General features: G+C 43.0%; 1 protein-coding gene across 2 annotated transcripts in view; it reads left to right on the top strand.

The window, feature by feature from the left end:
• Positions 1-17601, top strand: part of LOC144824121 (aminopeptidase Ey-like) — a 282546-nt gene that overhangs the window by 224145 nt on the left and 40800 nt on the right. For both annotated transcript variants that reach the window (XM_078683234.1, XM_078683233.1), the window contains exon 15: positions 10334-10425. In XM_078683234.1, the coding sequence (XP_078539360.1) occupies positions 10334-10425 (92 nt within the window). The remainder of the gene's footprint in view (positions 1-10333; positions 10426-17601) is intronic.

The following is a 17601-nucleotide window of genomic DNA, read 5'->3' as shown; positions in this document are numbered from 1 at the left end:
AAGAAGTGTTATGACAGAACAATAGGGATAATAAAGAATAGGTACAGGAACTTAGGTAGTATCATAATTTTCATTACAGCAACCCCGTCTGCCATAGAAAGTGGGAGAAGGGACCATCTCTTCAACTGATCCTCAAGCTGCAATGCAGCTCAGTCATATTGAAGCACCAGCTCAGGGACTTTATGGATCCGCCACTCTCAACGTACTCAATGCCGGCCGGACCCACGCCTGCTGCCGAGCCCACAGACCCTTCACTTGCTGCACCTGCAAGTTCACCTGCCTCCGAACCTGCCCCGCACCCGCCAAGACAAACACCAGCAGCAACCACCTCAAGTGCATCCTGATCAACACCCGCTCCGTCCACAGACACGCCGTGGAACTCTGGAACCTCCTCGATGCTACATCACCGGACGTCGCCTTCCTCACAGAAACCTGAATGAATGCCTCCTCTGCACCCGACATCGCCATCGCCATCGCGGACGGGTACAAGATCATCAGGAGGGACCGCATCAACCAGACCGGAGGTGGCATCGCCATCGTCCACAGGAACACCATCCGCATCACGACCGACGCATCATGAACGACTCCTTCGCCGCAGCCGAACATCTCCACTTCCAGATTCACACCGACCCTAAGACGACCCTCAGAGGCACCCTCGTCTACAGACCCCCGGGACCACGCACACAATTCAGCGAAGACATCACAGACTTCATCAGCCCGCACGCCCTCCCCTCCACTGACTACATCCTCCTCGGGGACCTCAACTTCCACCTGGAGAACAACAAGGACCGCAACACCACCGCCCTGCTGGAAAACCTCGCCAACCTCGGACTCAAGCAACTGGTCAATACCCCCACCCACTACGCCGGCCACACGCTTGATCCCGTCTTCTCTTCCAGCAAGTACATCACCTTCAGCCACGCCACCGGACTCCACTGGACCGACCACAGCTGCGTCCACTTCAGCTTCAAAAGATCCACGACCCACCACCACCACCCGCAACAGGTACCTCACAGGAATTGGAGCAAGATCACCGCAGACCAGCTAACCACCTCCCTCAGCCAGAGCCCACCCGCCAACACAACGGACCCCAACAAAGCAGCCCGCAACTTCACACAGTGGCTGGCCGCCTGCGCCGACGACCTCGCGCCACTAATGAACCCTCCCAGCAGACCCAGAAGCAAGAAGGCATCCTGGTTCACCGACGACCTCAAGGACTCCAAGAAGACCTGCCGCACCCTTGAGAAAGCCTGGCTCCTCGACCGGACCACCGACAACATGACCGCCCTCAAACACGCTACCCGCAAGCACCACCAGGTCATCCGCACCACCAAGAAGAAATCCCTGAAGGAACGACTGGACAACAACGCCCATGACAGCAAAGAGCTCTTCACTATCGTCAAGGAGTTCTCCAACCCCAGCACCGGCACCAACGACATCACTCCGTCACAGGACCTCTGCGACTCCCTCGCCTCGTTCTTCCACCGCAAGATCGCCGACATCCACAACAGCTTCGGCGCCCCACCCACGCACCCAACCGTCGAACCAACGCCCCCCACCGCCACCCTTCGCACCTGGACCACGGTGACCACCGAAGACACAGCCCGCACGATGAACACCATCCACTCCGGATCACCGACCGACCCCTGCCCACACCACGTCTTCAACAAGGGCGACTCCACCATCGCCCCCCAACTCCGGAACATCATCAACGCCTTCTTCAACACCGCCACCTTCCCGGAGAGCTGGAAGCACGCCGAGATCAGCGCCCTCCTGAAGAAACCTACAGCGGACCCCACCGATCTCAAAAACGTCCGGCCCATCTCGCTCCTCCCTTTTCCTGCTAAAGTCATCGAGAAGATCGTCAACAGACTGCTGACCGCCTTCCTCGAGACGAACGGATCCCTCGACCCCTCGCACTCCGGCTTCAGAGCCAACCACAGCACCGAGACCGCCCTCATCGCAGCCACCGACGACATTCGAACCCTGCTCGACAAGGGGGAAACAGTGGCCCTCATCCTCCTGGACCTCGCCGCTGCGTTCGACACGGTCTGCCACCGCACCCTAGTCCAGCGCCTCAGCAACATCGGTATCCAAGAGACAGCACTGGAGTGGATCATCTCATTCCTCGCCGGAAGAATACAAAGAGTCCGCCTCCCCCCGTTTCGCTCCGAGGCCAGCGAAGTCATCTGCGGCGTCCCGCAAGGATCTTCACTCAGCCCCACCCTCTTCAACATCTACATGAAACCTCTCGCAGCCATCGCACACCAGCACAACCTCAACATCATCTCTTACGCCGACGACACCCAGCTGATCCTCTCCCTCACCAGAGACCCCGACACCGCCAGAATCTGCCTACACGAAGGGATGAAAGACGTCGCTGAGTGGATGAAGGACAGCCGCCTGAAACTGAGCTCGGACAAGACGGAAGTCCTCATCCTGGGATCTTTGCCCTCCGCCTGGGACGACTCCTGGTGGCCCCAGCCCTGGGCATCGCACCCAAGCCAACCGACCACGCACGCAACCTGGGCTTCATCCTGGACCCCTCCCTCTCGATGACCTGACAAGTCAACGCCGTCTCCTCATCGTGCTTCAACACCCTGCGTATGCTTCGCAAGATCTTCCGCTGGATCCCGACCGAGACCAGGAAGACTGTCACCCAGGCACTCGTCACCAGCCGACTGGACTACGGAAACGCCCTCTACGCCGGAACCACAGCCAAGCTACAGAAAAGACTCCAGCGCATCCATAACGCCTCCGCCGACTCATCCTGGATGTCCCCCGACGCAGCCACATCTCCAGCCACCTGAGGAACCTGCACTGGCTCCCCGTCGACAAGAGGATCACGTTCCGGCTCCTCACCCACGCACACAAGTCTCTCCACGACCTGGGCCCCAAGTACCTCAACGACCGCCTGACCTTCTACACGCCCACCCACCAGCTACGGTCCACCTGCCTCGCCCTCGCAGCCGTACCACGCATCCGAAGAGCCACCGCCAGAGGAAGATCCTTCTCTTACCTGGCTGCTAAGACTTGGAACTCCCTCCCCATCCACCTTTGGCTGACCCAGGACTCTCTTGCCTTCAGGAAACAACTCAAGACCTGGCTGTTCGAGCAGTAGCATACCCCTCCCCCCAAGCACCTTGAGACCCTCCCGGGTGAGTAGTGCGCTATACAAATGGCATGATTGATTGATTGATTGATTATGGATCCTGATCCCTAGACATTTCACACAGTCATTACTCCACTGCACAGGGACTTCCATTTCACAAAGCTTAGTGTCTTGAGTCAGAGGAAAAATAATAATTTTGGACAAGTTTATACCCAAGACCGAATATCACTCGAGCTGTATATATTTGCATTTTATAAGTGAGTGGTTGGGTCTTTAACATATAATACCATATCATCCGCGCAGAGCGAGATGCCTGGGGCCGCAGGGTAAATTGTAAGTTTGAAGCTTCATGTCTCTGGCAAAGAATTCACGCCAGCGGTTCCAATGTGACCACAAATAATAGCAGGGAGAGTAGGTTTCCTTGCCTAGTGCCTCTATGAATAGGCAGTCTAATACAGGTGAGTCTGTTAACTCGAACACAAGCAGTTGGGTCAGTGTAGAGTAACGTAATCCACTGCAAAAAGCAGGGGGGCATTCCCATTCACTGCAAAATTGTAAACATACAGTCCGACTCAATGGAATCAAATGCATTCACTGCATCTAGTAGGGCTGCCACCGCTTCCATGAAGGGATTTAATTGATGTAACAGTGAGAATATTGGTTGCAAAGTGTGTGTTGTGGAGCATGTCAGTGTAAATACAGACTGTTCTGAGGAGGGCAAAACTTTAAACACGATGAGACACTTTGTGTAATTGATTTCTGATCCATCTTGGATGGTCTGAAATGGCTCATAGGGTCTTGTCAATCATCAACTGATATTTTGTAAAGCAAATGTGCCTCTCCTTCCTATGTTTGTGGCTGTCTAGTGGGAATGCACAAAGTGTAGCTGTCACTCAGCCCAGATGTCAAAGCACACAGTTATAAGCACAGAGAAACATCCACTTTCTAAAAGTGGCATTTCTAAAATAGTAATGCGATATCCAACTTTATCAGTAAGGAGGATTTGTCATTACCATTCCAAATATATGAAATATGAAAAAGCGGCTAAACTCCGATTGGAAATTACAGCTTAAAGGTGTATGAAGGAATTCCCAATGCTAGCTTATAAGAGGGGTAGGCCTCATAGTAGTGAAAAATTAAATAGACTGTTTGTCACTACCAGGATATGCAAAACATATCAGTACATGTCCTACATTTTACTTACGTGGCACTCTGCCCTTAGAACGACCTAAGGTTTACTTTCGGGGTGACATATGTAATAAAAGGGGAGTTTAAGGCCTGGCAAGTAATATTAAATGTCAAATGTGAAGTGGTAGTAACTGCACACAGGCACTGCAGTAGCATACATGAGACAGGTTTGAAAGGCCACTTTTGTGGGTGGCCGGCCTAGTAGTAGCCTATGACTTTCAGGCTCTGGAGATATGTTATACCACTTTAGAAGGGACTTACCAGTAAATCAAATCTGCCAATAAGGTATGCAGATATGTCACCATTTTCAGGGGCAAACACATGCACTTTAGCACCAGTTACTCCTAAAGCCAACAAAAACGAGTTCAGAAAAAAAGGAGGAGGAAGGCAAGAAGTTTGGGGTGACCCTTCAGAGACGACCAGTTTCCAACACAGCATTACCATCTGTTTTTTCTGTTTTGCACCACTGTTGAGAAGAAATTGGGTGTATTTTAGAGATCAATATGTATTAACCATAAAAATGTGTTACAGTGTTCTAAAGTGTACGTTCAAGTGTTTGTATTTTATAAAATGTTTTACAGACTATTTGTCTATTAAATCTTGGTTAGTAAAAGTAAAGTAAAAATTGAGAGATCTTGAACACATTTTCAGACAAAGGACACAATGGCCACTGTATAGTTTCCCAGAAATTCTAAATATTCATATTTGGAATAGTAATTTACTATATTCAGAATGTAGTTCATCACTGTATGTGGGGCTCACAATGCTTTAGTAATGGGAGTTAACATGCAGAATTTGGCAATTCATTTGTGGAAAAGGAATTCAAATGTTTCAAAATCATGTTTCACAACTGGAAATCCACGTGCATTCTTAAGCTCATCCATGTCATCAGTGGTATCTCTCAATCACATAACTTGTTGTTAAAAGCATTGCAAATCCGGATGACTTCCGTTTAGATTATTACTTAATGATTTCCTATTGCCTTCTTCCCCTGATTAGTAGGTGGAGTACTTAGAGGGTGTGACTTACTCATGGAAATTGTGGAGTACGGGGCCGATTCACAGAACTAACTTACGAAAAAATCCTACACTTACTACTTTTGGTATTCACAGAAGGCCTTTAGTAGTCTTAAAGTAGGATTTTGACTTAAACTTGGATGTTGTCCTAAATTAGGGTTTTGTCTTAAATTAGGATTTTGTCCTAAATTAGGATTTTGTCTTAAATTAGGATTTTGTCCTAAATTAGGATTTTGTCTTAAATTAGGATTTTTTCCTAAATTAGGATTTGTCTTAAATTTAAGACATAATCCTAATTTAAGACAAAATCCTAATTTAGGACACAATCCTAATTTAGGGCAAAATCCTAATTTAAGACAAAATCCCAATTTAAGACAAAATTCTAACTTAAGACAAAATCCTAATTTAAGACAAAATCCTAATAAGACTACTAAATGCCTTCTTTGAATACCAAAAGTAATAAGTTTAGGATTTAGTCTTAAGATAGTTCTGTGAATCGGGCCCTACATGAGGAGTAGGTTATACATAACAAGAGCTATCTATTGTCAATGGACCCACTTATCACTTGTAAAGTTTGAAAAATACAATCATTTTGGTATTGTTGAGGATGAGGACGAGTCACAGTAAATGTTGGCAGGTCAATCCTGCCAAAACTTCCTTAAGAAAAAATGCCCCAAATATATTGGGAGGTGTCGATTTTTTTATGTGGTAGGCACTAAAACATCATGCTGCGGGCCCTTTACAGTAAACTTGGAATTGGCGTTAATTATTGCAGCTGGTAAATTCAGAAACTCGGCTTGTCAGATTGCAATAGATTTGATAATTGGTGCTTAGGCTGAGTTACATACTTTGCATCTGCAGGTAGACAAGCAGGGTCCCTATATGTTGGTATTTGCTTCAATTATAGATGTAGATTAGTTAGATTCAAATCAGAAATACCATAGGTGCACGCTGCAGTCCATACGCTGCAGTACTTCAAAGATGACAAGCTTACGCAAAGGCAGTTGAGGCACAGATTTTAAAGAAGCCTGTAGTCTTCTGCTGCCAAAAGACAGTGGTTGAAGGAGAGCAGCAAAGGTAAATTTGCACTCCTTGTGAACTCTCTTTTTGTACTTCTCTATATCTTCTTTCTATACTTCTTCCCAAAGAGTCATCATATACTGTAGTGTGTGAAAGGGAGGGAGCAGAATCACACCATGTTTACTAAGATATAGCAAACTTAGGCTCTCTCCGAAACACTGGTGTACTTGTGGGTGCCTAGCGCCAACGTAGACAGCTTTGCTCCATATCACACGAGTGCCAGCTTTGTGGTCAGGATAGAGTTTGTGCGACAATGGCAGATTCCTGCACAAAAACTATCCTTAGAGATGTATTGCCCTTTGCATGTGTGGTGCAACATGCTTGATGCAGCACACATGCAAAGAGAAAGTAACAAGAAGAAAAAAAGATATTTCTCTCCGATACACAAGATTTGAGCAGGCACACTATTTTGGTGTAAACCTAGGTTTACTGTCTTTGGTAAATCTGGGTTTTCGTTAAGGTACATGGATCAAATGCATGGAAACACCCATGCTTCACCCATGTAAATCTTCCCCAGTGCAGGGTAAAGCAAGGCAGCACAACATGCTGCCTTGCTTTGTAGGTGAAAAGCGGCAAAGGCCATACAAATATTTATTTGTGTGGCTTTGTAAATGTCACTTAAATACTTGCGTCGCTGTGCATGATGTAAGGACAACACATGGGTTTAGTAAATCTGGACCTAAATGTCATACTCTCTGCTGGCCTTCCCATCCACAAAAATCATCTCTCTTCTACAAAAGAACAGGACTGCTCCATCCCACTTCGCTCTCCTAATGTTCCCAAATCCCCAAACTCTCAACAGGTGGTCCTTGCTTAGAAGCTTTGCATGAACAATCCTAACAAATTTTTTTTAAATAGTCTCTAGCTGACCAGGGTTTCCTAAACCTGAAAATAGCTTGAAATCCCAGTCTCATGATATTAATTACAAACTATATTGCATGCCTTTTAATCAACAGTGCAATATTTGTAAGCATCAAAGATTCAATAAGATAAATACGAATAAAACAGAAATTATTTTATGTAATTGCACTGTAGATACTTTATTAACGGAATTCAGGCAAACATACAATATCCTCCCGAAGAGGTATTTAGGAATTTATATAACAGAAAAATTGGAAGATCTCTACCTATTAAACTACATGTAATTAAAAAAAAGGGTTGGCTCTCAATTAGCTCATTGGAATCAACTCCCATTATCAATAATGGGTCGTGCTGCCCTAATTTGAATGTCTATTCTACCACTTTTTAACTTCCTCTTTAGTGCAGCCCCTTGTGCAATACAGGCTTCTTTTTTAAGCAAGTAGACAGTATGTTTTCTTCTTTTCTATGGGCAAATAAGACACCAAGGTTGACACTTAGCACTTTGAATTTTCCGATTACAGAGGGGGGATTGTCTCTCCCAAATATTAGAGACTATTACTACGCGACTTTTGCACACCATAGTTTTAGTTTTTTTTCTTAGATGACCACGAGGCAGATAATTTTTTTATGAAAAAAATTCTAGTTGAATTTAAGATTAATGACCCAGTAAGAGTGACCAAGTACCCTAAGAAAGTACGTTATAAGACTATACAATGGCTATTCAAACAAAGAGCCCAACTCCTGAAATATTTTGATATTTTTAGAACAAATAGCTCAACTAGCTTAATGAATTTATATATAGGAAAGATGGGCACTTTAGATAAAAACACACTGAGACTTTGGAAGGAAAATGGTTATGAGAAAATCCAGGATTTTATCCTGGGGAATAGCTGGAAAACCTGGGAAGAAGTAGAAAGGGAGATTCAACATTCAAACACAATTTTAAAATGGTCCTTTATCAGCCTTCACGTCTCATTGAGAGAATTAGATATGGGTAACTTTTTTCATAAAACATATATAAGTGAAGCACTAGACAGCCCAACACAGAGGAAGATTAGCACTTGGATAAAAATCTTTAACGAGAACAAATCAATCCCTTTATATGGAAAGGTGAGAGACAGGTGGAGAAAAAGAGAAGAAATTGAGATTAATAGATCCACCTGGGATAAAGTTAATAAATATAATAAATCTATATTCCGAGGCGCTAATTTTAAACGGATGCAATTCTTTACTAAATGGCAAAATTTATAGAACACCTTCGTTTCTCCACAATATATATCCTCAAGTAGAGGATAAGTGCTTTCGCTGTGAGGAAAAGGGCAATTGGAAACGTATCATATGGGAATGCTCCAAAACACAGGAATTTCGGAAGGATATTGAAAAATATCTCAGAAACACAATAGATGCCCAAATCTCATTCAACGAATCTATTTCGGTCTTTTGCTGCTCCTCTTCCTCCACTGCCCATGATGAGTCTCTGTTCATAGCATCCCTTGTAGCGAGATCACTTATCCTGGAACTCTGGAAGACAGACAAAGTACCGACTTTTAATGCATGGAAATTCAAAATATCTAAGATACAGGGGAAGGAAAAAAAATATGCGCTCAGGTCAGGGGCAGTCAAAAAATATGATAAATATTGGAGTGTGTTTGAATGCTAGTTACGGTAGGATTTTTCCTCAATTTTCTACTTTCTTAGGATTAGATCTTGGTTGCACTAGACTGGTTCGACTGCTTACGGTCTTTTGTAAGGTTTAATTGAAATAATATTTGATAGATTACACATTGCACTTTAAAGAAATGTCTTTTTATAAAATCAGAATTTTGTATTTATATTACGGTGTATTTGTAATCTACCACGCATGTATTTTGTATTTTGCATATTAGAAACCTTATGCGAAATTGATATGTATTGTATTTACATCTATAAACTCTCAATCAAAAAAATCAACAAAAAAAGATTCAAAAAGAAAGTATGCAATCCCCATATTTTTAGAGTTAAAAAACTATTTTTCAATCATATCTTCAAGTGACTTCTGAAATCCAAAGCATATGTTGAAGTCATTTAGTTAACAATTTATGAAGTAATAAAATTGTTGCTTGCGATATCTATTCATATATATTTTCTAACATGTTCACTAATAAATGTATACTAATATAACACTTTTTACAACAATGCAACTCTGATTTATCCATGGAAGTCTCCATCAACAAAAAGGCTTTGTGCCCATTTCTTAGGTCAGCAAATTGTTTCCCACGTCTTGTAGTCTTTAATTTCTTAGTAAATGTTTACCAAATGCTATTTACCTAGGGGCATATTTATGAGAGCCTGGCTTCACATTTGCAACCCACAAAGTGGTATACGTGTGATGCAAGGCTCTGTGTCAGATTTATGAATCCAGGCAAAGGCATATCATATGGTTTTGAGTGGCTTTATTAATCTTGAGTGAGGCTAAGTAGGGCAAATTGCGACGTCACCTTACTCTGCGCAAGGAAAGCGTTCCATGGGCGTTGCGGTGGGTGTTCCCACGCAACTCCCATGGGTTTTGACGCATTCCCAGAATTACAAGGACTTTTAAACCGAGGGATTTATCAAGGTCTTACGCCTCCCAGGCCAGACGTAATGAGGAGAAATATTGTTATTTCTCCTCTTTCTTTCCTCTTTCTATGTGAGCTGCATTTTGCAGCACACATAAAAGGAGGAGAACACCTCTATGGATTATTTTCGTGCAGGAAGGTGTTCCTTTTGCACAAAAAACAATCCTACCTACAACACAGGCACTCTTGCAAGGATGACGCTAGGCTGACAAAACGCTGCCAGTGCAGGGGGCAAGGACAGGAAATCACAGTATTTGATAATTACAGTGTATTTCACTTTGATGTTGGGCAGCACAGCAAGGTACCTTGCTCCGCTTCCCTACACCAAAACCCTGAGTGTTTTTCCAAATTGTCACTATATGTATGACGAATTGTGAAATCGGAAAATATTGTCATTTAAAGCAACTGTAATTATGTTGAAATGTACAATGACTGTTTTTTGTAATAACATAGAAAATTCATTTTTTATATTAACACAGCGATATCTTCGAAAACAAGTTCAACCATTATTCGAATATTTTAGAAACCTGACTCTCAACTGGACAGTCCTCCCAGAAGGCCTTATGGAACAGTGAGTTTTCTGACAATAATATGCCTGCATGTGCTGAATATGTAGTATTCTGCCCACAGTCAGTGTGCAGAAGGTGACTGAATAAATAGTTAAACCCTCTACATAGAGTGAGGTCTTAAAGAAAGAACAAAATATATACAACCCTTTTGTGCTCATAAGATCAAATAAGAAGTGAAAAATGATAATATTTTACCTTACAGAAGAACAAGGATGTCCAAACTATAGGAGCGGTACTCAAAAATGATTGCCCCATGTACCTTTATTTGAATTACTTGCTGACAAGAGATTGCATAAGCCCAGGGTGATCTCTCTACCGTAGTAAGTTAATAGATGTACTCCATATCCGGATTTAAACCTTGAGTCCATCCCGGCAGGTAGTTAATTTAACTCAAAACTATCTTTAACTTCATTAACTAATGTAATTATCCAACTAGTTGTTGCTTTAAATGGGGAATCACATAGTATTATTTAAGAGCATTTTGTCTGGATCGATCGGCTGATTAAATCATTGATTGTACACTTACGGAGCATACTTATTATCTCAACACGTCCTGGATCCAAACTAACTGAAATATTTTATGACTAGGAAGTAAACAAAACTACTGAGATGTTTTAAGTTTGTTTCTTTTTGGTTTTTATTCAAATCAAACAAAATGAGCTCTAAACATTTAACATTTTCAAACCAATGCAGCAAACACTAAAATGGCAACTCTAAAGTGCATCTAGAGTGAGGATTTAGGGAAATGCACCCCATCCATTAATCTACATATTTGGGACAAGTCAGAGATTTTAAAAACGGTTTTAAAATAGAAATGGAATCAAAACCTTTATTTTCACATTCTGAATTTTACAACTGTCTAAAAAAATCTAAATTTTACATTTGACCAAGAACGACTGCTGAAACACCTGCACACCATCATGTCACCAACTTATGAGTACTGGGAACATCTGAAGCAAGCATGATAACGATCATACAACACAGACATTATCAACTACAGAAACCTGCTTTCATATTACTGTAGCAAAAGGTGTGCCAACACTAAACTCTGCCTCTCTACTAGATGAAATAGCGTCAGTTAAAAATGGATTGTTATCTGGCCCTTGGTAGCTCTCAGCCCTAAGGAATCTTGCCAGTACAGGTGTAAAGCACCAAATCTGTTGGTTCATTTGCCATTATTTTGTCCTAAGTACTTGCATGTTAAACATTTATTTATGCCTAATCCTGGAAACATGTAGTGCGCACTTAAATACATTAGCTTTTGATTTGTCTGCTATGCTCCATGGTACGAGCTCAGTGGACTGAATTAATGGAAGTAGAGTGGTGATTGCTAGGAAATAGTTGATATGCGTCCCTGTTCCATGCAACCGTTAAATACACTTGTATTCTCTGTCATTAGGGTGTTGCAGTCACCATGGATCAGTCAGTGCAAAGTCAATCATCATTCCTTGTAGGGATGCCAAACTCTCAGGTTTGAATGGGTGTCTATGGAACTTGTCCAGATGAGTCTTGTACTAAATTCAAGTCACCTCCTACAATGTTGTTTTATGCTATGTGGGTGAAAAAGTAATAGTCTAGTTATGTTTCTAAAGAGAATGTGTTTATTTCCCACCAGGGCATATATCGATCCTACTATCATTGTTGTACATGTTTTAAAAATGCGTAGAGTCCACCAGCGTCTGACCTGGTTTGTGCTACTCCGAGTTGCACTCCATGGTGGATCACAAAGGCCACTCCACTTTTCTCTGTGATATTGGAGTCATGTTAGGGTCATGTGAGGGGCTTGCAGGTGTGATATACCTTCCTACCCACTCTCTCTCTTTAGTTTATCAGTTTTTGTTGCTATCAAGTGTATTTCTGGTAATATGACTATGCCAGTTGTATACTTTTGAGGTTTGAAAGCATTTTTTTTACCGTTTGATGTAGAGTGTGAGTTTGTTCACATGAATTAAAATAATGATTAACTCTGTGATATGGGTATAATGTTACCAGTAGTGTTCAGTGTTAATTGGCAGTTAGGGAGTTCTTTAAACTAAGAGTCTGTAGGAGTGAGCAGGGGGACTCAAGGTGTACAACAAAACTTGACAGATGTGGGGTATTTGGGGAGTCTTCCCTCTGGGTGGGAAAGGGCATCCTAAGCGGCACTTCGGTCGGGTGAGTTATTTTACTGGCCAAATGGATGAGTCGGCCAGTGCCACATGGATCGTGATTGATTGATGTGTCTGGCAGTGGAGTTCAGGGTGTGAGGATAGGGCTTAGGAGTAGTTTTGGCATAGAAGGATCATGTTGACTGGGACTTGGGGATCATTTGACTACATGGTTATGGGGTATAATTCCAGTCCTATGTCGGCAGTGAGTATATGTCAGTCTCTGGTGTCATAGGCATAGTAATACATTACAGGGTCCAGTTCCTGGCACATCAGTATTTCTAAAAATTTAAATCCTCTTCACCCTCCACCTGCAGAGTCATAACATCACCATGGGAGATTGCGATGATCTTAAACTTTTAACTGTGTGTAGCTGTCACCTTGGTTGCCTCTTAGTGATAGGAGTCATCAGACGCTCCAACAGTACTAACTTAGATCAGTAAGTTTCAGCAGGGTGGGCCTGCAATTTCGAGGGGTCTTGTTGTGTCGGACTGTCGCCACCTTGAGCCGGGATCGGGATTTATGCATTTGTTAGGGACGTGGCTGGTTGCGCTTATGTTTTACTCCTGTCGACCATTGGTGTGTGATTTCTGCAAGAGAGTTTCCATCATTTGTTTGTTTGGTTTTGCCATGGTAGAGGAAACAAGGATCTGGAGCGGTAATGATACGTCCATGTTCCTCAGGTGTCTATTATCTACATATTTCTTCAGAACCCAAGGGTCTGTGAATTCTGTGGTGCGAACCTCCTATGTTAATAAAACTGTGGATATTTCAAAGAGTTTGTATCTGATTTGCAGCTGTTTGAGTCTTGATCTGTGAGCGAACAAGCACTTTTTTTTCAATGTCTTGATAGAAAAGTGTTGTGCCATATAGTTTTATTGTCTCCAAATTGAAATGCACCCTCGGCTATTGCTGCTTGAAATATCTACTTCCGTTCTTGAAGTCTTAGGCAGCATGCTATTATTTGTCGCAGGACATTGTCATAGATGTGTGTGTTTGGATTCTGTGTGCCCACTGAAAGTCTTCAATAGGGGTTATAAATGTTCCAAGGCCTGTGAATTCTTTCAGAAGCATGTCAAGAGTGCAGTAGAGTCTTTGATCATGGTGTCTGGCATGGGAAGGGATTTCACAGTTTTCCCTGCTGCTGCTTTTGTGAAGAGTGGTTGTCTGACTGTCATTGACATACAGGCATCCATTTGCGAATTTGCCATCATCAAAGATTCTATTAAGTATGTTATGTCACTGTGTTCTTGCGGGATTTTGCTGTCCTATAGAAGAGGAGATGTAGCTATCAGGTAGAGAGACGATTATCATCTAGTTGCACAAGGCATTGATTTGTAATGAGGGGCTGAGCCCTTAATATTCCTTTGAGGGGTGCACACTGCGTTGATATAATGTCTATCTTGCTCGTCAAAACTTCATGGTTAGTGGCTCGAATTATGGTCTTAATTGCTGCTGTGCACAATTCGTCCAGTGCAGTTCAGAGTCAATTTGTCCATGTCTTTTTTCTGAAAAACTATGTAGGTTTGATTGCCTATAATTTCTTGGGAGGAGCACAGACTAGTATGTTCCCTTTGTCCTCCATGGCCAAGGCAAGGATTGACTGAAAAATGTGTCTGAGATTTTCTGGTTGTTGTGTCTGGTTCTCATTTGTGTATTTGTGGCTGTATCACAGTCTTTGCACACTTTGGTAGTCTGAGCGGGTTGCCTAATATGGCAGCTAACCCCTATAGTCCTCTTGTTGGTACCTTCCATACACATACTCAGTTTTCTAGCTGCTCTGCTGCAAAAGGGCTCTGGAGTCCATGACTCTCCACCACAGGATTATTCCTGTCATTGTGATCTCCCTCTGGTCCCAGGTATGAGTTTTTCCCTGCAGACATGCTGGTCTCATTCTGGCATCTGCCATTGTAGGGCAAGGAGCAGTATTGCCAGTGGTCGTTGTGGACAATCCATTTTATTGGGGAGTCTGGCACTTCTTAGCAACATTGAAGCATATCGCAGCGATGTCCATTACTTGCCCATTCCATCTTGGGTTAGATTACAGATTTAGCAATTAAAGCAACAGCTCATGGCAGAGCACCCTGGAACTCCATCATCTTTCTCGGGCATCAGGCTCTGCCCTCCCAATAACTACATGTTTACATATATATTAATCATTCATAATAAAAAATGAATGCAAATGAAAATTATACACATAATTATCAAATCATTTAAATTGCATCTTAAAAACTCATTGCTAAAATTCTTAATACTCAAAAATGTACGAAATAAAATATAAATATAAAATTTACAATAAAAAAGATGTAAAATAAAAGCACAACAATATATTTAAACATATAAATATTGAAACAAACATTTACAAAAAACTGACCAACTTTCAAAAATTCTAAATTCTAAAAGTCATAAAAATAGATATTGCTTCAACAAAAATGGAACAATGCTGTCAGTTCTACATCCAGTCATAAACATTTTAAAAGTCCAGCAATTAAACTCTTTCAAAAAATTAAACTTTCACATAAATATGACAAACTTAGCTTTTTCTAAGTCTACATACCATTTGCAAAATGTACCCCTTTTTGTATAATCACCTGCATTTTTTATGCTGATGCTGCTGTACTCTTCTGACCAGACCCCAGTGCTCATGCTTTGACTCCTTAAACATGTTGAAATTAGCTACACTATATTACATAATTTTATATAATATTTAACTTATTGTAGTATACAAAGTGTACAGAGGGGCCTGTCATTTAAATGTCACTAGTGGACTGCAGCATACATTGTGCCACCACTAAAGTGCAAAACAAAACTGCAGGCCAACGAGTGTAGCCTGTCTGTGCAGTTTTAAAACTACAATTTTGACCCTCCAAAATAACTCATTTTGACAGGTCTAAAACTTTTCTTTTAAATACTTATGTCACCTCTAAGTACACCCTAATGGCCAATAAGGTAGGGTACATGGTATTTGTTAAAAATGTGTGTCTCCATTTGGCAGAGTTGGGTACTTTTGTCGAAATAGGGACCCTTTCTTCTAGCCAGGGTAAGGGGGGATACACTACTCCCTTGGTAGCTTGGCACGAGCAGACAGGCTTATCTTAGAGGAAGTGTGCAAAGCATTTGTGAACAAGAACAGTAGTACAGTGAAAACACTACAATTGGACACCACACCAGTTTAGAAAAATAAGTAATCTTCATCTAAACCAAACAAGATCAAAACAACAAAAATCCACAATACAGTAATACAAATATGATAAATGGTAGAAATAGTTCAGTTCAAAGCAAATTGCAGATGCAACACTCTTCACACAAAGTATCTCAGATGCGTCACGCACACAAACAAAAAGGGTAGCAGAGAAGGTGATGCATCGTCTCCTTACCGGAGAGGAGGTGATGCTTCAGTTTCTTACTGCATTGTAAATGTAAATGTATTGCGACTTATATATCACCCGAAGGCATCAAGGCGCTTGCCTTGGGAACCCGTCCTGGCTTTTTCCCTGTGAGATAACCCCTACTGGGTATCCCCAGGGTGAAAGCAAGGCATCCCACAGCGGGTGGGCTGCCGTAGTGGAGATTAAGCAACTATTGCCCAGAGTTGCAGCGTGGGACCCCATGATTAGAATAGGCACCGAGGAGAGAATTGTCAAGTCCGTGGACATTTTTGGGCTCAGGACCCTGCCGCGTCGGGAATTGAACCCTGGTCCCGGGCCAGACCTCTGCATCAGGGTCTGCCGCTCTAATCAGTGAGCCACACTCCTCCACATTGGTAGGTGATGCAGCATTTTCTTACGGTGTCCCCCTACGATGCAACAGACTTGGTGCCTTGATTCGATGTGATGATCCAGAACGAAGTGTGGGTTCTTGCCGACGCACAGTAGGGCTTGCGTTAGATTAGGTACGGTGATCTCGGACTTTGGAGTTTGGCGCACTCAATGTGGAGTGCGGCGATTTCTTGAGCCGCAGGCAGGCACTGTGACAATTTATTCAGCGATGCGTCGGAAACAGGTATGGCTGCATCACACTTCTCGAAGTTGTATTACATTTCGAGCTCCCAACAGCAAAACAGCCTCCAGAAGTCCAAAACAACAGCAGGTACCTCTTGGGGAGAGGAGTTGGCCTAACGGCTAGGGCGGTCGACCTCGAATCTGGGGAACTGGGTTTGAATCTCGGCAACGACACTGAACATCCTGTGGTTCTGGGTAAATCACTTAATTTCCCTGTGCCTAGCAAAAAAATTAATGTGCCCTCATGTAATGCAACTGGTGCTATATAAAGGGCTCTGATACCTGATACCTTCAGGTCAATTTCACGCTATATAAAGTTCTGTAAAATAAACAAAATTAGCAGCGCAGAACTCCCAGCAAAGAAGTTCAGGTGGTGATGAAGTCTTTGTGTCCCTGAGACTTCAGAGCAGGAGGCAAGCTCAGTTTCAATCACTTGGAGTTCTTCATCAAGTAGGGGACACAGCAAACAGCAAGGTCCTTTCTTCTTCCCTAGGCAGCAAGTAGCCACTGCAGGCCAACCCCAGACAGCAAACAGCACCGGGGCTGTATTCTTCCTCTGTTTCTCCGGCTCCTCTCCTTGGCAAAGGTTCCTCTTGATTCCCAGAAGTGATCTACAAGTCTGGGGTCTGGTCCTCTATTTCTATACTGTAAATCTCTTTGTTCTCTTGTGCAGAGAGTGTCTTTGCCCAGGCAGAACCATTCTGTCCTCCGTGGTGCAGCTTCATGGCAACAGGTGGAGAAAGCATTGTCAGGGGCAGACCAGGCCCATTCAGGTGAAAGCAAATCTAATCCCACTAATCTAAATGCAGCCCAGGTCTATTCAGCCCAGCCTTGACTCATCCAGACTCTCTGGAGCCACAGCACCTCCCCAACCCCTGTCCCCCCAAAGCCAGACAGTCAATTCACATCCTAGCAGAGGCACACTGGAAGGCTAAGCAAGAAACTACCTACTTTCTAAAAGTGGTATTTTCAAACAGGGAACGTCAAGATCACCCTCACTAAAAGATGCATTTTAACATTCTGAGTTCAG

Source organism: Lissotriton helveticus, chromosome 3_1 (assembly GCF_964261635.1).
Source record: "Lissotriton helveticus chromosome 3_1, aLisHel1.1, whole genome shotgun sequence".
NCBI lineage: Eukaryota > Metazoa > Chordata > Amphibia > Caudata > Salamandridae > Lissotriton > Lissotriton helveticus.
Note: the sequence above shows the minus strand (reverse complement) of the source record. Positions and strands in the feature narration are given on the sequence as shown.